General features: G+C 39.8%; 1 protein-coding gene across 4 annotated transcripts; it reads left to right on the top strand.

The window, feature by feature from the left end:
* The first annotated feature begins 195 nt into the window (after positions 1-195).
* SLC71A1 (solute carrier family 71 member 1) lies at positions 196-22,711 on the top strand. Of its 4 annotated transcripts, none has more exons than XM_077825039.1 (13): positions 219-418; positions 2,533-2,611; positions 9,547-9,642; positions 11,372-11,434; positions 12,111-12,238; positions 13,527-13,641; positions 14,409-14,627; positions 14,974-15,087; positions 15,623-15,694; positions 16,391-16,503; positions 17,408-17,505; positions 18,352-18,515; positions 21,383-22,711. In XM_077825039.1, exons 2-13 carry the CDS (start codon positions 2,549-2,551, stop codon positions 21,587-21,589), a joined length of 1,452 nt encoding a protein of 483 aa, XP_077681165.1. In that variant the 5' UTR covers positions 219-418; positions 2,533-2,548; the 3' UTR covers positions 21,590-22,711. The 4 variants fall into 4 exon arrangements, with proteins under 4 accessions (XP_077681164.1, XP_077681165.1, XP_077681166.1 ...); XM_077825040.1 differs by having other exon boundaries at positions 356-418; positions 2,533-2,607; XM_077825041.1 differs by lacking the exon at positions 219-418 and adding an exon at positions 6,183-6,248 and having other exon boundaries at positions 2,533-2,607.

The following is a 22,711-nucleotide window of genomic DNA, read 5'->3' as shown; positions in this document are numbered from 1 at the left end:
GAAGCGGCGGCGGAGGAGGGGGGGGGCGCTGGCGGGGAGCACCGCAGAGCTGGGAAACTCCAGCGGCTGGCGGTGTGGGAGAGCCCCCACCCGCCGTCAGGCGTTCCCGCCCGGCTGCCTCTTTCCAGCTCGTGAGGAGGCGGGGTATCTTTGCCCACGTGCCCCCGCTCAGCCAATCGGAGGATCGCGTGATGTGAGAGTGACCAGTGCTGTCCCCCAAGATGGCGGCGGGCGCTCAATGAGCGTGAGCGGTGGCGGCGCGAGCTCGGAGCAGGGGAGCGAAGGCCTCGCGCCGCTCAGCATTTCCCCCCCGGGGCCCTAGGATGGTAAAATGACCCAGGGGGGGAAGAAGAAGAAACGGGCCGTGAACCGCAGCATCATGCTGGCCAAGAAGATCATCATTAAGGACGGCGGCACGGTGAGGCCTGCGGGGGGCTGGGGCCTGGCCTGGCCTGCGCCAGCTTCGGGGTGCGTGACGGGGGCTGGTTGTGGTAGGGAGGGGAGTGAGGCGGCAGCTGGGGAGAGGTAGGCGGAAAGGGTCCGGCTGAGGTGCGGGGGCGCGTTGAGGCCTTGGCTGGAGGGAAGGGGCTGGGCTGGAGGCGTGCGGGGGCGCTGGGTTGACCCAGTGAGGCAGGGGGAGAGAGCGTGGGGTGAGTTGAGGCCCGGGTGCAGGTAGGGGGCTGGCCATTGATATGGGGAGGCCAGGCTAGAGCAGTGTGGCCTGGGGGTTGGCCTGGGGCCGAAGGAGACATGTTGCGTTGGGGTTCCGTGAGCTGGGCATGGGAAGGGGCGGACCTAGCAAAGTGAGGCTAGTCTGGCTAGACCCCGGACCGGGGGAGGGCTATTGAAAAGCCCAGCACAGTGAGGGGGACACTTTTCAGGCCTGAGTGCACAGAGGATCTCTCTGGTTAGGTCTGCAAGGGAATCTGGGGTTGGCATTAGGAGTGGCCAGCTGCCAGTCTTCAGCTGGAAAATCTGATCAGTAAGGGGACCTAACAGTGTCTTGTCAGATTTATTGACCGGACTTTCAAAGTCCGGTTACTGTGGGTGAGGGAGGCGAGGAGGTACCCAGCCATCACCTGTGTCAGCTCCTACTCAGCTGGGGCTCCCTCCTACCTGCCCCGGGTAGCTCCAGCTTCTAGCTGAGCTCCACAGGAGTCTCTCTTCTGACCTGGGGGAAGAGGAGTGCATGGAGGTGGGTCCGGGTGGGGGGTGGGATTCTGGTATGCCTACTGAAGCGTTCTGGTTTTTAAATGTCAAGTTGGCAACCCTAGTTGGCATGTTAGGTCCTGGCTTGAGGGCAATGCCTAAAACAGGTCAACCTGGGACAGAAGTCTGACTCTAGCTAATGGGGTAATGAAGTGCCACATGCAGTGCTACATTGTCTCTGCTAGCTAGCTTGCTGGGAGATCCTTTATCTCAGCAGTTCTCAACCAGGAGTCTGGGGCCTCCGGGTTTTAGGGTGTCTGCCAGAATAAACCAGAGAGCAGGGTCAGTGTTAGACTCACTGTGGCCTAGGGCAGAAAGCTGAATCCTGAGACTGTTGCCCAGGCTGAAGCCAAATCCTGAGCAACTTAATTTTCTGGGGCTGCCTGTGGTATGGGGCCCTAGGCTATTGCTCTGCTTGCTACCCCCTGACTCCGGCCCTAGCTTTTAATCTACTGAAAAACAGTTGTTGTGGCACAGGTGGGCCATGGAATTTTTATAGCATGTTGGGTGGTGGCTCAGAAAAAAAAAAGGTTGAAAAGCCCTGCTCTCGGTGGAGCTACCTGGGTCCTGTGTGATCAAGAAGCTGCCCTATAAACACTTCTGTTGCAAGGGCTCCTGCCTCTGATGTGTAGTTTGACTTGAAGCCTAACTTGGTCTCCACTCCCTCTGGTTGCTTTCTACCAGAGCTGGGTCCATGCTGTGTTCTGAAGGTAGCACATGGGCTGGGCATAGGAACTTTGTTCCCAAAGAGCCTCTGACTCTTTTTCCCTGGTGGGGCTGTCTGGCAGCCTTGGGTGGGACTAAAACTATGTTCTTTGCTGCTGCCTCATGTGGGATCAAGAATTCCGGGCTGGTGCAGGGTTTTTTGCCATTATTTCATGATAGAGGGGAAACACCTGATAGTAAGGAAACCTATCTTATTGGCATCCATTTGGTCATCATTTGTTAGTTTAAAAGTATTTCTTAAATCTATACCTAGTATGGTGATTTGCCTTTAAGTAGTAAGTTTATGAGTAATGAGCATTTGTGTCAAGACTCAATAGAAGGTAACTTTACTTAAATCCATGTATTTACCATTCTGTATAAATATGTGTAAGTCTACAACATTTATGGATTAGATAATATTTAAACTCTTAATCTTGAAAGGAATACCAGCTAGAAAACTGCTGTGCATTTTCAGGTAGCAGTTGGTTTCACAATAGCCTAGGATGATGGCAGACTGTAAACCATTGTAGAATAGAGCAGGGAGTTCTGAGTATAAGAAGTAGGATGTGGTTCTGCTGTTGGTGAAAAGCCCATCTGTGATGTGCTTTACCCATACAGTGTGTGCATCGCCATCATGGGATCCTTTGGTCTTTGTTCTGTCTCCTTCGGCTTCCATATTCTGAAAAAGAATAGGTGGGTAAGTGTGAGACAAACTTCTGTATCAAAGTAGTACTGTAAGGTTTTCAAGTTCACTGGAAGTGTGATAAAATGTTTCCCAATAAATAGTTATTAAGTATTTTATCTAACAGAACTTGGAATACTTAGTGATTGAATGAAGTTGCCAGAGATACTTTTAAAATGTACATCTATAATCAGCATAGTTCGGTTATGGGAGAGAGATAACTTGGTCCAGCTAACTGTAACAATGTATGTCTTGCTTTACTCGTGTAGTTCAGATATTTTTTCAAAATGCATTAAAATCATATTATTGCTTTAAGATAGGTCCTTCAAATAAAGGTAAAACATCAGTTTGCTGGTCTTTTGTACAAACAGCCAAGAACTGTCTTCATCAACTTGGTGAGCTACTGCAGGGGTAGGCAATCTATGGTGTGCGTGCCAAAGGTGGCATACAAGCTGATTTTCAGTGGCACTCACATTGCCCTGGTTCTGGGCTCGGCTGCTGGCCTGGGGTACTGGCTGCCGGCCATCTCCCAGCTGGGGTTCCAACTGCCAGCCCTGCTGAGCTCGCTGCCAGCCCCAGGTTGCGGTTACTCGTCTTGGGGGCTCTGCTGCCAGCCTGGGGTCCCTGCCGCTGGCCCAGAGCTCAGCAGCCGTCCCCAGCTGTGGCCCACTGGCCCCAGCCTGTGGCAGTGAGGGGTACAGACAGGGGCAAGAGAGGGCACAGCTCAACACCCCCACCTTAAAAATTGTTCCAGCACCACTGTGCTGAAATATTTTTAAGTCCTGATTTGCTGCTTACATCACTATCACACCACGTGGAACAACACACTTCGTTTGATGTTGAGATTAGAATGTGCATGCAAGAACTGGAATCAGAATTTTCTGACAGACTTCAAGATTTCCAGCGATTTGGGCCAATCTTTTCTTTTCTAATTAAACCTGAAAAGTTCAATGAAAGCGACTTGGATTTGTCTGTATTTCAGTGGATGGGTGTTGAAGATTTCAAAATGCAGCTCATTTAGTTAAAAAGCTCAGAATTGTCGGCATCAAAGTTTGGAGATCTGAGGAATGCACTTGAAGCTACTGAGAGAGATCATGGGGCCTCTATTCTGACTTGCTGGATGTCCCTGCCAGTGAAATTTAACTGTTTGAAGAAAATTGCATTTGCAATGCTTTCAGCATTTGGATCCATATACCTGTGTGAACATGTGTTTTCACACATGAAATCTGTCCCCTGTCCCTCTTGGAGCCAGTTAACAACTGATCACTCAGAAGTCTGTGTGCAGCTTAAAGTATCCAAATACGTGCCAGACATTGGAAAACTCAGGAAGGAAAAGCAAGGGCAAGGATCACACTAAACTGATAAGATCTGCATTTTAATTTAATTTTAAATTAAGCTTCTTAAACATTTTAAAAACCTTATTTACTTTACATACAATAGTTTAGTTATATATTATAGACTTATAGAAAGAGACCTTCTAAAAACATTAAAATGTATTACTTGTACACAAAACCTTAAATTAGAGTGAATAAATGAAGTCTCGGCACACCGCTTCTGAAAGTTTGCAGACCCCTGAGCTACTGCCTAGATTACTTAAGGGTCAGAGGCAAAGCAAGTTCATATTTGACTGATAAATATCTACTGTGAAAGACCAATAATACTGTTTGTCATTTCTTTACAAAGTAAAAACTTATGACATTACAAACATGTAGGCACATGTTTTTTACAGGATTAATATAGTGAGTGAATACAGACAGTAACTTTTTTTTTATGCTCCACTAGTTCATGCAACTAGTGAAATTAGAATTTCTTATTTGGAAACAAAAATTGAGTTGTTACAAAAGTGCCATTCTCTAATTTCCACTTGGATGGACTGCCTCCAGGGATAAGGAGAAAATTCAATGTATCTTCCAGTTATACCTAAAATAGTGCCTTCAGTGTCAGTTACCAGTATTAAAATCTGAGTGCAAGGCCATTTGAAAGTACATTGAGTTCAAATGTACAGAAACATAGAGTGAAAAACAGGCCTGCAACTGTTTGGGAAGTCATTAGACAACACAGATTGGTTTGTGATCTGTTTGTGCAAATATTTGCCTATTCTCAAACCCAGGTAGGGAAAGGATATTAAGACTTTATTTTTTGTGAGTTAATGACCTGTTGAGGCTGTATACTGTTATACTAGACTATGTTACTTATAATGGCAGCAAGAACTGTTTAGATGCATGGATCGTACTGTAGACAAAACAAACAAACAAAAAACCATAAATTGGTCCTCTGTTCTATTCTCATCCTCCCCAATTCCTCACTTGCCTGACATGCTGAATGATATTTTGGGGAACAGGTAAATTGAAAGGGCCTTGAATTTCCCTAATTTGCAGCTCAGTAGCAATAAATTTAAATTATTTTTTATCAATCAGTTATGGGGTAAAATCATTATATTTTGTAGTTTTTTAGCCCCAAAGAAACTCGGTCCTTTTCTCTGCAAGAATTCTTTTCAGAGAATGGGGGTGTATATTTTCCTAAATAAGTTGCAGAGGTACCTACACCATTAATTTCAGCAACATTTTCTGTAAAAAGACTAGAGTATGGTGGCAATGTGTAGAAATGTCTTTTGGAATAATAATGTGGCTTCTTGTGTACTCTCTAATATCAGAACATCAGTCAAACCTGATTTGGCAGTAATGTCACTATGTATTATTCTTATAACTCACAGTCCTCATTAAATTAAGAGGATGCTTACAGCAGTGACTGCAATTAGACTTCCTGTAGAACTGTGTGATAAAGATCTTACCGTAGTGCTATCCTCCTTTGTATAATTGTTAAATAGCCATAGTCAAAAACAAATGAAATACAAAATACATTTCGTAAAATACTTGTGATGTAGACTCTCCAAAGGAAGGCAATAATAGTAGTTCAGACCCTTTCCTTAATTCATCCTGTTTTGATTTATTGCAATTCATGTCATATGTACAATACTCATTCTTCTCAGACCATTGATGAAAGGAAATTTGAGCTAGGATACTTGAGTCTGACAGGGTGAGTTAAAGCTTTGAGTTGTTCTGCTCTTTCTTGTAATTCACTTTGAAACTTATTCTGGTTTGTAAACTATATTAATAACAAGTGGAATCTCAGCTTTTATGATTGTACATTTGAAGTTGTCCTTGCTTTAGAGTTTTTCCAGTGTTGTATCAATAGAAGTATCTTCTAGCTATAATCCACATACAAGTTTATTTTATCATTGGCTTGATCTATAATACAAAATCCTCTTGGACTAGAAAGATGCCTATCTGACCTGGCAGATGGGGTTTCTGTAGTTCAACTAGTGCGTTGCCTGTCCCAACACAACTACCATCCTCAGAATATATAATGACAAAGAACATCTGCTTCTACCATGAGTGTCAGATCCCAGTTCTGACTTGAGTATTTAGCTACACTTTTGTCTTTAGGCTTTAATTTTTGTAGCTAAAATACATCTCTGTTGTGGAAGATGTAAAAATGTTGTTTTGAAATGCATTTAGTGATTTCTCCTTTAGTTTATGCTTAGTTGATGCACACTAATACAGTGTTTTATGTGATTCATTTTCAGACTCCAGGCCTACTTGATGTATTAATCAAATCTCATGACAGTCAAGGTTCTGCAGAATCTTAAAACGTACATTTTTATAAATTTTTCTTGTACTTGGGGTTACAACAAAAATATTTTAAATGTACTTTGCCTTTTCATTCAGTAGACAGAAGCAGATACAGTAACTCTGAGAAGTTAGCTCCCTCTCTGTCAACTCAGTTGTCTGTTACTGCTTAAGCCTAATGATTTAAATTTTGACACTAATTCATGTCTGATCATTTTAGCACAAACATCCTGCTAAATGATTTATGGCTGAATGCAGTGGCAGATAAGGGTAGTCACCTTCCCCCGTCTCTTTAAAAATATGTAGTGTTGTAAGCAGTGAAGCTCTTCAGTGGAGTCTCTGATTCATTTCCTTGACCTGCTCTCACCTGCCCAAGATTAGGTGTCAGTGGGGTAGAGACACTGTTATTTCTTCATGCCTTGCCCATAGAAATGTTGGAAAAGCTCTTGACCTCTGACTCTTGGGGTTGTAAGGTGGGTGTGTCTGCTGAGTAGCTGCCAGTATCTACTTCTCCTACTCCCATCCCACCAACTGTTTCTTTACTCCCTGGTACAGTGAGGAACCAGAGATAGCAGCTGAGAGGGAGGCTCCATTGTGCAGGAGCAAGTCTGATGCTGATCCGTAGCCTGGGAGGGAAAAAGAGTATTTGTTGCCCGTGGTACTTACAGAAGTTTACTGTTTGGATCCTGTACTATAGTCAGGTGGGATGGGAGTGAAACCGAGAGGAGCTCCTGCATGCAAGGGTAGTGCTGTGAGTTCAAGCTGTTCTCTGGCCTCTTTAAAAATTTTAAAATCATCTCTACTCATTGGAAAACAGAAAAGTGTAGCAAAAGAATATTCATGAATATGCTGGACATGTGTGTGGTAACTAGGGAAGGAAGAAGAAAAGGGCAGAAGTAACCATGGTACTAAAAGTATTCTGAAACATGTTTTCAACTAAACATTACAGAATATAAAGCTTTTATTAGAGATGGGTCGAAACAACAAGCTTTTTTCCAAATCTGTTCAAATTCAATGGGTGGTGGGTACAGTTTACCAATTCCAGTAGGTTTCAGAGTAACAGCCGTGTTAGTCTGTATTCGCAAAAAGAAAAGGAGTACTTGTGGCACCTCAGAGACTAACCAATTTATTTGAGCATGAGCTTTCGTGAGCTACAGCTCACTTCGTCAGATGCATACCGTGGAAACTGCAGCAGACTTTATATATACACAGAGAATATGAAACAATACCTCCTCCCACCCCACTGTCCTGCTGGTAATAGCTTATCTAAAGTGATCATCAGGTTAGGCCATTTCCAGCACAAATCCAGGTTTTCTCACCCTCCACCCCCCCACACAAATTCACTCTCCTGCTGGTGATAGCCCATCCAAAGTGACAACTCTTTACACAATGTGCATGATAATGAAGTTAGGCCATTTCCTGCACAAATCCAGGTTCTCTCACTCCCTCGCCCCCCTCCAAAAACCCACCCCCATACACACACAGACTCTCTCTCCTGCTGGTAATAGCTCATCCAAACTGACCACTCTCCAAGTTTAAATCCAAGTTAAACCAGAACATCTGGGGGGGGAGGGGGGTAGGAAAAAACAAGAGGAAATAGGCTACCTTGCATAATGACTTAGCCACTCCCAGTCTCTATTTAAGCCTAAATTAATAGTATCCAATTTGCAAATGAATTCCAATTCAGCAGTTTCTTGCTGGAGTCTGGATTCCAATTCAATTCCAGTAGCTGTATTTAGACCTACTCCTATAGCTTTGGTTACAAGTCACTTGATGCAAAACCAGAAACTTTATTTTTCTGGCTTGGATGTAGCCAAAATCTTGTAAGAATAGCTGAATTAGAGTGGCAGAAATCTCAAGATGGCAGAAATTTTGCAAGAACAGCTCAGAAGATTTGAGCACTGTTAAATCCAAATCTTTGTCTGTTTGCATTTAGTCATATGAACATAGTAGACCAAATCTAATTCAGGGCTGAGCATTGCCTCTTCATTCTCCAGTCTCCCTTGAGGGTTGAAAGAGTATGTGTTGAGGCAGAGTGTTGTTTTTTTTTTTTTTTTAAAGTCAAAAGAAGTCCATTTGGGTAAAAAGTATCAGAGGGGTAGCCGTGTTAGCCTGGATCTGTAAAAGCGGTAAAGAGTCCTGTGGCACCTTATAGACTAACAGACATATTGGAGCATAAACTTTCGGGGGTGAATACCCACTTCGTCAGATACGTGCACGAAAGCTTATGCTTCAGTACGTCTGTTAGTCTATAAGCTGCCACAGGACTCTTTGCCGCTTATGTAAAAAGAACAGGAGTACTTGTGGCACCTTAGAGACTAACCAATTTATTTGAGCATAAGCTTTTGTGGGCTACAGCCCACTTCATCGGATGCATAGAATGAAACATATAGATAGGTGGAGTAAGAGGCTAATTAATTAAGATGAGCTATTATCAGCAGGAGGAAAAAAGCTTTTGTAGTGATAATCTAGATGGCCCATTTAGACAGTTCACAAGAAGGTGTGAGGATACTTAACTTAGGGAAATAGATTCAATATGTGTAGTGACCCAGCCACTCCCAGTCTCTATTCAAACCCAAGTTAATGGTATCTAGTTTGCATATTAATTCAAGCTCAGCAGTTTCTTGTTGGAGTCTGTTTTTGAAGCTTTTCTGTTGCAGAATTGCCACCCTTAAGTCTTTTACTGAGTGGCCAGAGATGTTGAAGTGTTCTCCTACCAGTTTTTGAATGTTAGGATTCCTGATGTCAGATTTGTGCCCATTTATTCTTTTACGTAGAGGCTGTCCGGTTTGGCCAGTGTACATGGTAGAGGGGCATTGCTGGCACATGATGGCATATATCACATTGGTAGATGTGCAGGTGAATGAGCCCCTGATGGCATGGCTAATGTGATTAGGTCCTATGATGGTGTCCCTTGAATAAATATGTGGACAGAGTTGGCATTGGCCTTTTGTTGCAAGGATAGGTTCCTGGGTTAGTGTTTTTTGTTGTGTGGTGTGTGGTTGCTGGAGAGTATTTGCTTCAGGTTGGGGGGCTGTCTGTAAGTGAGGACTGGTCTGTCTCCCAAAATCTGAGAGAGTGAGGGATTATACAGTGCTGTGTTTTAAGACACTTCCAGTCATTCATTATGCTTTACCCCTCAGTGGAGTTTCACTGTATCAGAGCTTACACAAGACTTTCAGATTCCTGAAACAGCTTGTTTTGAGCCATACTTCATCTTACAATTTCTTGCTTATAAACCAACATTCAAACAACTTTCTTATTAATAAAGCAACTTTTTAAATATTCTGTAGTAACAACTTTTTTGTTTTTGTGTTTTAGCCTCAAGGAATAGGTTCGCCTAGTGTCTACCATGCTGTCATAGTGATTTTTTTGGAGTTTTTTGCTTGGGGACTTTTGACAGCACCTACTTTGGTGGTAAGTGATATGGTTAATGAACTTCTTCTGTATTGCTTGAAAAGTTTAAAAAAAAAAAGAAAAAGAAAAAAAAAAAAGCTAAAATATTCAGTTCATTGCAGTATTATCAGAGCATTAAACTTGAAAATAAAGTTTGGGTGGAATTGAGCTGGCCTGAACTTCACACTTGGAAGAGCATCTCGTGTGTTATGTTACCAAATGTGGTCAAGATTAAACAATCCATGTAGAGCAGAGTTGGGCTTGTTGATATTACTCACATATCAACATATATAATCTGTGCTAATTGCACACACTTTTGAGAAGAAATACTTTAAAAAACCCTCAAACCTTCCATTCCTGTTACCCCCACAGACAGAGGTCTGTCTTGAGCACAGGAGTAGGATCTAGGAATGCATGGGATTCCAGTCCCAATTTTAAGAACTTTGTGACTTTGATCTTAAAGGATCATTACCGCACCTGGCCATTCTTTAAATATAACTCATTAAATATTATGTATTTTTCTGTACTGTCTTTTTAACCTTTGGTAATTAACAAGGTGATGGCAAGCAGAAACTTTCTCTTTTGTAAACATGTTTTCACTCCTGCCTAAGTAATTCATTTATTCTGCAGTCAGTGATATGATTTAACTTCTCTGAAATAAAGTGTGATACCACGACTGAAGTCTATGGACAGATATTGTATCCTGATAATCTGCAATATAAGGAAAGGAGATTTTTAACTTTTGTTCTTGTTTATATGCCATAATTGTGCACAGTGGTTTACAGAGATTAAGGTTAAACTTAAAAGTTTTGCCAGCATAGCTCTGGTTTAGGAAGTGATGGTTTGGGGTGTTTTTGTTATATGGCTATGGTGTTGAAATCTATAGGCAAAAACTTCTTTGCCTTGTAGACAAGGTTTAAGAGTCAAGCACTCATAATCTAATGTTTTTATCTTGTAAACACATCAGTTGACCTAATGCCCATTGTACATGTAGGCAGGCTGACCTAATTATGTTACACAGGGCACAAAATTTGCACAGCTCTGAGTGCTGTACCTAGATTGATATAATTTGTAGGTGTAGATGAGGCTTTAGTATGCAAAAAACAGTGTATTCAAACCATCTGAGCAGTACATATGTTCACCATTCAGTATCTATCTGTGTTGTTGTGGTACTGGTTTTGTGTTCCATGATATTGAAATCCTTTTAAGCAAACTGACCTTTGTGAAAAGTAGTGTGTATTTGGTATCTGAACCAGTCCGTCACATAAGTAAGGCGTGTCCTAATTAATGTGTATTTTTCCTTAAATAAGGAACTCCTACAATAGTATCCTGTCTTCATTGAAGTAGGAATGATACTTTTATCAAACTTAATGAAATTTTGGTCAGTCTTGTGTGGTAAAATGAAGAAAATACACTGTGATTTTGAAGAACGTTCTTTCCTTATTTTACTAACCTGAGCTGTAGTGCTAACATTGTAGCTTATCCACTGGTGCCTTTATTTCTAGAAAGTAAGAAGCATAGCATAATTTACTATTAGAAATTGTGTAGTCTACTATATAAATGTCTGTAGTGCACTATTTAACAATGAGATTATTGATGTTGAATTTATTAATTTCATTGTGAATTTTACTGTAATTTATATTAAAATTGTTGGCATAATATGCCTCATATTAATCCTTGAGTCTGTATTCATATTTAGTGTTGTGAAATACGGATAATGCAGTATGTAATGTACATAATTCTTCTATAGGTGTTACATGAAACCTTCCCAAAGCATACATTTCTAATGAATGGCCTAATCCAAGGAGTAAAGGTAGGTAGAATGAAAATTCAGTCTAAATCAATAAGTGAGAGTACAATTTAAAATCAATAAAGGGTACGTACATAAGTGCTGGTGCTTTATTAAGTGGAATAAGGAGAGCCTTCCAATATAGCTTTCAAGCTGTGAATAAAATGTGAGGGTAAATTTACCAAGGAGAGCTCAAATGCAGCACTTTATTTGAATAAGGTCTTGCTTTTGCTAAAATTTGTACTTGGTTTGACTGAGGAATAAATAGGCCAGTTGAGTGGCCCAAGATCACACAATCGGTTGGTGTCACAGCACGTAAGAATCCGAGATATCTGTTGACACCCAGTCCTTTGCTCTGATTGTTAGACCACATGTCCTCAGTGTGTTGAAAAATGTTCTCTCTCCTAAGTACAGCATATAAAAATGTAAAATGCATTTTATTAAGCTGTGTGTTGACTGCATTTGGATTCACATTTTGGGTTTCTGTGGGTTAGTAAAATTCAAATTGTAGGTAACTGTTGCTGAGTGGAAAAGGGGGATGAAGGATACTCATAGAAGACATTGCTTGACACATTGTTCCATATAGCCAACATTTATCATTAATCTGCAAAACAAAATCAGTCAGTTTCTAACAATCTTTCAACTATTGTATTTTCTTTCATTTCTTGATTTTTATTTAAAATTTGTTTTTACTTTTCAGGGCTTGTTATCGTTTCTCAGTGCCCCTCTCATAGGTGCTCTATCTGATGTTTGGGGACGAAAGTCCTTCTTACTGTTAACAGTATTTTTCACTTGTGCACCAATTCCATTGATGAAGATCAGCCCATGGTTAGTAGCAAGCATAGTTATTTATGGCTTTGTCTTTAGTGTGTTATTAATTACATACAGCAAGAACATGTAGCATTTATAATAGCACTTGTGTTCCAGTTAATGTACCAGAAGTTGTTTACTTCTTAGCACACGTCTGTGAGGTAGGTGTGGAAGTACCAGTCCATTGCAGAGTTGGGGAAACTGAGACAGGGTAAAGTGACTTGCTGAACGCCTCAAAGCCAGGCTTAGAATTTTGTATCTCCAGTCTGTTAGCCCCATGCTTCCTTCTAAGCTAGTACATTAGTACTGGAGTGACTTGTGACTTTTTAGTGGTGTTTGCTTATGTAGCGGAGAGAGCCCAAGAACTTGAAAGATATATGGCCTGTGAGTGGCTGTATTGTACTTTTTAAGCCTTTTGGGGGTAAATAACTTAATAGTTGAGAATAATTTTATACAGTATATTTCCCAGTACCTTAAATGTCTCTCTAATCCTTGCATATCTTTATTTGGCTGAAATTTTCAGCAAAATCATTTCAGTACTAAGTAAATAGTCACTAAGAATTGAAAATATTCTTCAGAACTAGCATATACCTTAAGCACTAGTGTGTAATATTAAAACTACTACTGAAAAAGTAGCTGCAGCTTTATTATAGTTGTGCTTATCAAATATTTGAATCTAGCAAATTTTGAGTAGCTGGAATTTGTGTTCTGTTAGTACACCTCCATTCATGAGTCTAATGTCCCTAGGACAATGGCTAGTTCACAATTGTCTCAAATTTTGTACTGCTCCTGCAGATAAATCTGAAATAAGATAGGACAAGGTCTTAGAACTAATAGAGGTCTGAGAGTCAACTGTTCATATTGTATCAGGCTAATTCAGTTTGCTATCTAGTCTTTTGTGGTCTCCCCATTTTGATCCCTATGCCTGGGTGATAGGCTATTTGTTTAACAGTTTATATGTTGCAACATGCATTTTGAGTGAAATAATTGCCAGTCTGTGGACTCAGGGCTAAGGCTAATGTTGAACGATCTGTAATGAACTATCCTAATTTAACCTACAAAGCCTTTTTTTGTAGAATGGCAAGTAATTATGTTGTACCCTCAGTGCACACTGGAGAGATTACATAACCATATAAAGACACATTCATACTGACTTTATAAATATTTAAATTACTTGTCAGGAATACATTGGACAATCATAGATACCTTAATCTGTCTGGATGTGTTTCAGAAGTTTGTGAATCACTACTAGTTACATTTTAGCTCCACTGAGCTGTTCTTTTTTCTGATTCCTTTTTGTCCCCAGGTGGTACTTTGCTGTTATCTCTGTTTCTGGGGTTTTTGCAGTGACTTTCTCAGTGGTGTTTGCTTATGTAGCAGATATAACCCAAGAACATGAAAGAAGCATGGCCTATGGGCTGGTATGTACTTAATTCCTCTGTACCTTTAAGCCTTGTGAGGCTCAACAACTAGAGTTCTCTTAATAAAGCTTTGTCATATTGCTGCAGGAGACACAAGCTTTCCAAAGTTGATATCTTTGCCATTATAAACTCTTATTTTGGCCACTCAGTTTTTTAAAAACACTGTTCCAAATGGAAACTTGGTCCTACCATCCAATTATGCATCTCCTGTTGAATGTCTTGTTGTCAGCTTAAATTTAAAATGGCCATTGTATCATCTTTTCTCTCCATTCTTTTCTATTTCCCCCTTTCTTGGGTCAGTGTGAGATGTTGGCAGGATGGTGCTATTTTCCATTTTGTTTGCATATGCAGCTTTTATTATACAATGTAAATTCTTTGATTTTATTAAGAGCTGCGGATGTTGTGCAAATAAGCAGTTTCTTCTACCACCCCCAAAAGAAAATGTTATACTGAGTCTCCCCCTTTATCAGACCTCGATATGTCCAATTAAACTTCACAAATTTGACACAGTCATAAAGCTATACAGTGCTGCCCTGCTTAACCAAAATTTTTTCATTAAAAACTTCAGATGTCTGAAATCTGTGGTTGCTGCTGCAATGCCAGAGAAAATAACTGCATTAGTTCAGAACTTGTCCACCTGATTAGGGTGATTTGTAGCTGAGTTTCTGGAAGTATTCAAGGTGCTGAAAGTGAAGTTAGAGAAAGAGTGGATACGTTTGATTTTCCTTCCTGGAAAACGTTCTCATACTGACTTTTGTCTGTTACAGGTTTCAGCAACTTTTGCAGCAAGTTTAGTTACCAGCCCAGCTATTGGTGCCTACCTTGGTCGAGTCTATGGAAATAGCTTGGTAGTGGTCCTAGCTACAGCTATAGCTTTGTTGGACATTTGTTTTATTCTTGTTGCTGTACCGGAATCACTGCCCGAGAAGATGAGGCCAGCATCATGGGGAGCACCCATTTCTTGGGAACAGGCTGACCCCTTTGCAGTAAGCTATTTAAATGTTTAAGTATGGAGTGGTAGCTTGATATATGCAGATTTGGATTTGTACTGCTTTTGAGTCAGGAATGGGACTGATAGTAATTTATCTCGATTTGGGTTTTTAAAAAATTGTTTGAGGAGTTCCTAGGTTTATTGGGGAAGGGTGTGAGTAACTTCAAATTGCTGATTAGCAAATGCTGATTAGTAAGTGCTGAAAGACACGTTTTAACAGTGCTGTATGCATTAAAGGTATCTGCCTCTTTCAGTGTAAATTTTGTGAGTCGTTGGTTATGAATGATGAAGAGTAGATGTTTTCTGTTGTTGACTTTACAGCTGTGTCTTTTTTGTCCTAGTCACTAAAGAAAGTGGGTCAAGATTCCATAGTGCTTCTAATCTGCATAACAGTCTTTCTTTCCTACCTCCCGGAGGCAGGTCAATATTCCAGCTTCTTCCTATACCTCAGACAGGTAAGAATTTGCATATGAAGAAATTAAATTTATAGAAGGGCGTTTTCTTTGCACTTGTTACATTACTTTAGCAATATATGGGTAGTCAATATGATGGCTGATAGTGGCTTTTAGTTACTGTGATAATTAATAAAGAGACGAATCTGTTTTCAAAATATTTCTCATGTTTCTTAATAATTTGCATTATTCCTTGAAGTACAAGTTCCAGTACATTGCAGTGGTTAAAATTAGCTTTCATTAGCTGATAAACTATTTTTAATCTTATAGTATGGGGTCAATTTTCTTTCAAGTTCCATACTCAATGATAGAAGTTATTTTCTGTCCCGCACTAGATCTTTCTCTTTATTTTATGCAAGAGTAAATGTTGGTTTGAATGATTATGGGATTGAATAAAATCGGGGATGTCATCTTCTATTTCAGATTAAGCGTTTTTCTGGCTACTCCATTTATTCTTTCCACTGATGTCACAAAACATGAAAGACGTGTCAATGTACATTTGAAGTTTAATGATCAAATTACTTCTTCTCTAATGTAGATAATGGGATTTTCACCTGAAAGCGTTGCAGCATTTATAGCAGTTCTTGGGATTCTGTCCATTATTGCACAGGTGAATATTAATCTATAAATTTCACTAATGTAATGGGTTCAAGTGAGAGCGAAGTATTATGACAATCCCTGTAACTGTAATTCCAGGACCCAGTCTATCTGATTTCAGGAGGTTAGAATAGAAAAGGAAAGATGCTTTGAATTCCGATCCGATTTTATATGGCTTCCTTTTTTTCCATCACCTATTATCTGACCATTTCATAAACAATTCATTCTCAAATCCTGGGAAGTAGAAAAATATCACCATTTTGTGGAAGAACTGTGATGCACAGACATTGAGACTACCTTAAATCTGTCAGAGCTGGGAATATAATCCACATCATGAATTCTAGTCTAGTGCCTTAACCTTAATTTATTTCTTCCATAGTCAAACTCCCAAACCTCTTAGAAGTTGATTCAGTCTTCTCCTTAAGCTTAGTTTGGGTTGAAAAATAGCTTGTTTAAGCCATCAGGGCAGGTTAAATAATATATCCCCAGTGTATGGAATTCTCAAGGGAAATCTAAATTGTTGCATGTCAAGAGCGAGGTAACAATCTCTTCACATCTCTCTCTCCATTATTACGTGTTTCAATCTCTGTCTAGAAAATACTACATCACATAACTTTACTTTGCTTCTGTCAAAACTAGTGAACTGTTTATATGTATTGCTGTATAGCCTGATTATTCACAATTAAAATTACATTCTTTTTCCCATCAGACAGTAGTTTTGAGTTTACTTATGCGGTCCATTGGAAATAAAAACACCATCTTACTGGGTCTGGGATTTCAAATATTACAGCTTGCATGGTATGGTTTTGGCTCGGAGCCTTGGTACGTACGTTTCGTTTTAGTTGAATTAATGAACTGACATACTAAGATTTTAAATTGTTATTTACTACTTAATAAAGAAACATTCACAACATTGTTTTTTTTTTTTTTACATGCATCAGATTTACATGAGAGGTTACAGGCAACACGTCCTTTGTCTCCTCTTAAGCTGGAACCTTTTTTTTTCTTCTTCTTCTTTTTAAAGATGTAATTGGTTTGTACTTGGTGAAGTCAAAGAAATCACTACTGTCTGGTGAACCATCCCAAACCAAGAATTTGGTATTGTACTGTATGATTGACCTAAACAATGTCAATCTCTCGTACCAATATTCTTAAAACCGAAAATTGTTCATGGATATTTTTCATCTAAAAGGAAATGGACACCAAACAACATTGAAAAATGCTTTGTCCTCTTTTCTCTAACAGTCAGATTTTCTTGATTCATTTATTTATTTTTGGTCGTGTTGCTTGTAGTAGAGTGCATTGACTTGTCAAGATGTCAGCTTACATCAGAGCACTTCCCCCCTTCCCCCCCCCCATTGCACCCTTTACATGTGCTAATGTACCCATGACCTAATGGGGGAAAACTAAGTTAAGATAGCCGTTTGGATGTTAACTCTCCTCCCAAATTAAGAAGAGGTGATCAAAATACATGATCAGTGCTTCCCAGCAAGTGTCAGGATTTTGCAAGGATTAGGGATTTTTCTGATCATCTCTTACATGATTTTACACCATTTGTTAAACTCAGAATAATTGATAGGTATGAAATCCAGCAATGATGATTAACTTGTGACTTCACTATTGCATGGGGTAGTGTGTGCAGTTCATTCTAAACTTTGTAATGAGGTATATGGAAGGTAGAAATTCAGAATTCTTATCTTGATTCTTTCTCTTCTATGTTTTTCAGGATGATGTGGGCAGCAGGGGCTGTTGCAGCAATGTCTAGTATTACGTTCCCAGCAGTAAGTGCACTAGTTTCACGAACTGCTGATGCTGATCAACAGGGTATGTTTTATAAGTGGTGGTGGTGTTGATAATTATAAGGAATATTCAAACTAGGGATATTCTGATCTCCTTACCACCAGATGGATCAATGCTGTCTTACTGGTACTCAAGGGTTATCCTCAACCTCCATGCTAGTTTTGCAGGACAAATTAGCCAGCATAGTAGTATGTTAATGTAAATGAGAAACATTAGTCTAGTTTTAACTTCACTGTAGAAGAGTGGTAGTTCTCAAAAGTGATACGCAGTTGTCAAAGGCCTGTGGACTGTTTGGAGGTGGTTGGGTTATACTGCTCAAACAAGGCAGATGAGAATAGTGAGAGTCTCTAGCATAGGGAAAACCCAGTCATTGAAGGTAGCATAATACTACATCACTACTTCTCTTGATTCAGTACGTCAGCTGATCATGTTTCAGTTCTTTCCCACTGTGCATGAATTTACTCAATTCTTCAGGTGCATTTATTTATTATTACTGTAGGGTTTAGGAGCCCCAGTAATATATTTTTGCTTTTCTCTGAACCATGAGGCATAGATAGCTGTCAGAGACAGCATACCAGATTTGACAGCCTTTTGGTCAGTATGGCATAGGAAATGCTGTGTTCTGTCTAAAACAAAGTTTGTCTTGCCCAATGTTCCTCATTTTTTTTGGTTCTGGTGTAGGCATGATTCTCCTCACATCAGCCTTAAAGTGGTGTATCCCAATTGATTTTAGTGAAGTTACTCCTAGTTTACACCAGTGTAGGGAAAAAGCGAATCAGGCCCCATTGCATGTTAGACAATTGCCAAAAAGCATTTTAAACAGTCTTCATTGTATACACATTTAATTTCATGGAATGCCTTTTTCTTTAGGTGTTGTTCAAGGGATGATAACAGGAATTCGAGGATTGTGTAATGGTTTGGGACCAGCACTTTATGGTTTTATATTCTACATATTCCATGTAGAATTGAATGAACTCCCAATGACTGAAACTGAGTTGGGAGGTAACGTGGCCACACAACACCATTCACAACAGGTATTATTCCTATTTATTTATAAATTACAAGAAATGCAGCAAAGATCAATCCTAGACCAGTGGTTCTCAAACTTTTTTTTTTTCCACAGACCACTTGCAAATCGCTGAGGGTCTCAGCGGACCACTTAGTGATGTTTCCAAATGTTTCTACCATTAGCTAACTGTTGTAAAGCACTTTGGATAAAAGTGCTATATAAAAAACTTTATAGTTTTAAGGGTTTTTTTGTTCTACAAAGAAAAGCACACCACTCGTATTTTAATATCCGTAGTCTTACCTTTCTAATGTGATGAATATGCCCTCTCTCTCCTGTCGTGGCAGACCCCAAGCTGGGGCTCGGAAGGAGGGGTGGGGGAGGGTCTCTTCCTGCCATGGCAGCACTGGAACTGGGGGAAGTCACCTCCTCTTTTTTTTTTTCTGGCCATCGCAAACCTACATGTCCCAAATTCTCCCCCACTTCTCACCCACTGCCCCCTCCCCCATACCCCCTATTCCTCCCCAAGGCCACCACCTCGCCTTACATGTGCGTCTTCTCCAGGCACCTAATTAGGGAGCCATGCCTTCGCAGCTCCACTAATTAGGTGGGTGGCCCTTCATTCTCTCGTGTGGAGCAGCCCAGGCACCCATCTTAGAGGGAACTATGCACACCACATGAATAGAGCTTGCGGACCACTGGTGATCTGTGGACCACAGTTTGAGAACCTCTGTCCTGGACCTTGGGAAGGTGGGCGGGGGGGGAAGTAAATTGGATACTCTAGTTCATCTCGCTGCCAATTCAGGACTGTACCCTGTGGCACATTCTACAGTGCTTTAGTCAGTCCAGCTTTAAATGAATCAAGCAAAGGGACTTCTCAAACCACTTCTGTTGTGAGACTCTTGACCTGTCTAATAACTCTTGCAATTAAGACAATCCTCTTGATATTGAGCCTAAATTTTCCAGTGATTGATTAATCCCGTTGCTCCTTTGGATTGCCCTAAAAAGAACCCCATTCGTTCATGTTTTTAAACACTTTCTATTCTCAGTCTTCTGACCAAGTTACACATCTCTTGATTCTTTCCTTTTATGTTGGTCTCTTTTTTGCCTGTTAACTTCTGCTTTTCTCTAAATTTTCTTTAACTTGTAAATATTTATTTCTGGTATTAATGTGCCCAGAATTGTATCTTATGTCTAGTGAATATTTTTAAAACACGTGATTTAGACTGGACACTAAAAAGCTGAATATGCTTTGCTGTTTTCATACTTCCTTGTGGCGTGCTTCTTGTCAGGGCCTTACCACTTCCTTGTAGCACATTCTCCTCTTTATTTGACATTGCAAAACATTCTGGCCTGTCAGTATGCCCTCTGCCTACAAGGAGGCAGAAATTGCCATTATGGTCATAGATACCAGCCTATGCACTACTTCTTCATTCCTTGAAAGCGAGTGCCAGGTCTGGTCCTTCGAGCTATAGCGTATTATTTTTAAAAATAAATATCTAAAACTTACTGCTGCAAAATAAGCCTACGAGTCGGTCTTTTTGATGGTGTGGTGAAAGACAAAGATTCAAGATCTTGTTGTCCTTTATTTACACTTGACTGGAGAGGGGGATTGGTTTACTCAATTTACTTTAAGTATTAATGCTCATATTGCATGAATAAAAAGAGTAGGACCATAGAATGAAATTCAGACATAAAGTAACTTTCTGGCTGAGATGAAAAATAAGGACCACAAATTAGATCATAGTCCCTTTTGTATAGTTAAATGACTTCTTATGGTGTCTAGGTCTGTGAACACTGTACCATTGTAATGTCTACAACAGGATATATTTAAGGGTGAAGGAGAGTGTCTTCTGCTCTTGTATTTTTCTGTTTAATTCACAGTCCTGTTTTTATTTTTTTTAAATAGTAGTAAATACCTTGGCTTTGCTTGTTTAAATGTAGCTGTTAGCTACATTTGAATTGTGGGGGGACTGATTTAAGATCTCGATAATCCTGTTCTCACTCACACACACACACACACCCCCACCCCCACCTCTCAGGAAAGGTGAAAGAGGAGTGGGGAAGCAAGTGTCGCTAACAGTTCATTCTCTTCATAACTTGCTGTAATGCTGCGCATATCTGAGAATTGCATGGTGAAAGAGCAGTCTGTTCAGTTAACTTTTTATTTCAGTACCTTATGCACATTACTTTCTGTCTTCGGGCTTGTCTCCACCGCAACAGTGAGTTCAAGTTTCTCCACTGTAGCCTAGTTCCAGTGAGAGTGACCACATTGTTGATGCAATATTTGAGCTACACAGAGCGAATGGATTAGCAGTTGATGTTGGATTACTATCTCCAGTGTCAGCAGCATTCGTGTTTCAACCTACTCCCAGTCCCAGATGGGCCAGCAAGCTAGAGATTTGTGTGTTTGAAAGGAGCTGGGTTAGGGACAAAGCGAGTTATACCTCAGGTTAACAGGGCAGTGAAGACCAACCCTATACTTCATCTGGTAGCTACAGTGAGTTTTTAACTACTTGGCTGGAAATAGCAGTTCAGCTGTATGATTCTCTAAGTTTGTATTTCTGGCAGGTAAGACATTAGGCAGTAGCATGTTTCCTGTGAAGTTAGAGAATTCTGCAGTTTAAAAAACACCCAAAGAGAAACTCATCTAACAAGTTTCTCCTCTTCTGGATTTCCTCCCTCAACCTTTGAAAATAACTATTGTTCATCTATGAATAAGGTTTACTAGGGCTGGGTATTGAAATAGCCCACTCATTAAGAGTGTTCTGCCCTAAACTAATTAAATTGTAAAATATTTTTAAGTACAGAGCCTGATGTGAAACAACCAGTGTCTGTGAACTATGGATTTACTTAACTGTTCCTCTAGAAAATAAATGTTCTTGTTATTTTCAGAACTCCATAATTCCTGGACCCCCATTCTTGTTTGGAGCATGCTCTGTGCTGCTGGCTTTGCTTGTTGCCTTGTTTATTCCTGAACACACCAATCTAAATGTACGGTCCAGCAATTGGAAAAAACACAGTGGCAGTCATGGTCATCCACACAGTCCACAGGCCCCTGGTGAGGCCAAAGAACCTTTACTGCAAGACACAAATGTATGATGACGACAAAATCCAGAAAAACGTTTTTATATTTCATAGGTCTTGTTTCCAGTTCTGGATACATTCCATTTACATAAAAAATGTAATTTCTTAACGTTCTCTTCAGAAACGTATCTTTCTGCATGAAATTTGTAGGAACTACAGACACAGAACTGGAAATTTCTCCAAAGATGTTACAATTAAATTAACTTGCTTTTAAAAAGAACAGACTAAACACTGGTCTCATACTATTAATATAATTAACCTTTTCATCCTGGTTCTGAGACAAAAAGGAAAACATATTCAAGGTATCAGCATGTGTCCCTGTGTCCATTTCCTTAAGGTGTAAAGCTTTAATTCTCTTCATGCTAAGTCTCAATGAGACATACTAGCATATTTGTGGACCCATTCATTTTATGTTGTAAAATTTTGGGTCAGATGGTACAAAGCCTTAACGTAAATGCACTCAAGTAAGGAAAAGGTGAATTGGTTTCATTTTAAAAACACTGTATGGGAGGTTTTATTAAGTTTCTACTAATACAAAATCATGGGGTGAGCACGCTTGCTGAACAATAAAAGTTCTTTGTTTAAGTGCATTAGTCTAATTCTTCCTAATTTTTGGAGTACAAGATAGTATCAAACAGTATTTAAATTAGGGGGTCTTTTGAGCCTAAAGATTTTAATATTGGCTCTAAAACTGTTTTCTCAAATACAGTTTGTTTATACCACTATATTTCTGATGTTTGCGTAATCATAAGGACCTCAAAACTTGAATACACAAACTGAAATATAAGCTGATAGCCTTGAGAATGTCCGTGTGCTATATAGTGGCCTTTCAGGACTGGCTAGTAACTTTTTACTTTTACAGAGCTAATGTTTTAGTCCTAAATTTTCAGGACCCTAGTTCAGGAGAGAGCTTTATACAGTTACTGATGTGAATTTCTCTAAAAATGTATATTTTTGTGTCCAGTTGTATTATTTAAACAAGTATTCCTTTGTATAAATTGTGTATAAAATATAGTTTAAAATGTTTTCATTTTGTGGTTACTGCTTACTGGTTTTTTAACTTTGAACATGCACCGTGGTTGATGGAGCGCTGGAAAATGTGTAAATATATTGTTAATAAATCAGTATTTTAATGAA

The sequence above is a fragment of the Eretmochelys imbricata genome, chromosome 8 (assembly GCF_965152235.1).
Source record: "Eretmochelys imbricata isolate rEreImb1 chromosome 8, rEreImb1.hap1, whole genome shotgun sequence".
Taxonomy (NCBI): Eukaryota; Metazoa; Chordata; order Testudines; family Cheloniidae; genus Eretmochelys; species Eretmochelys imbricata.
This window is presented reverse-complemented; position numbering and strand designations above follow the sequence as displayed.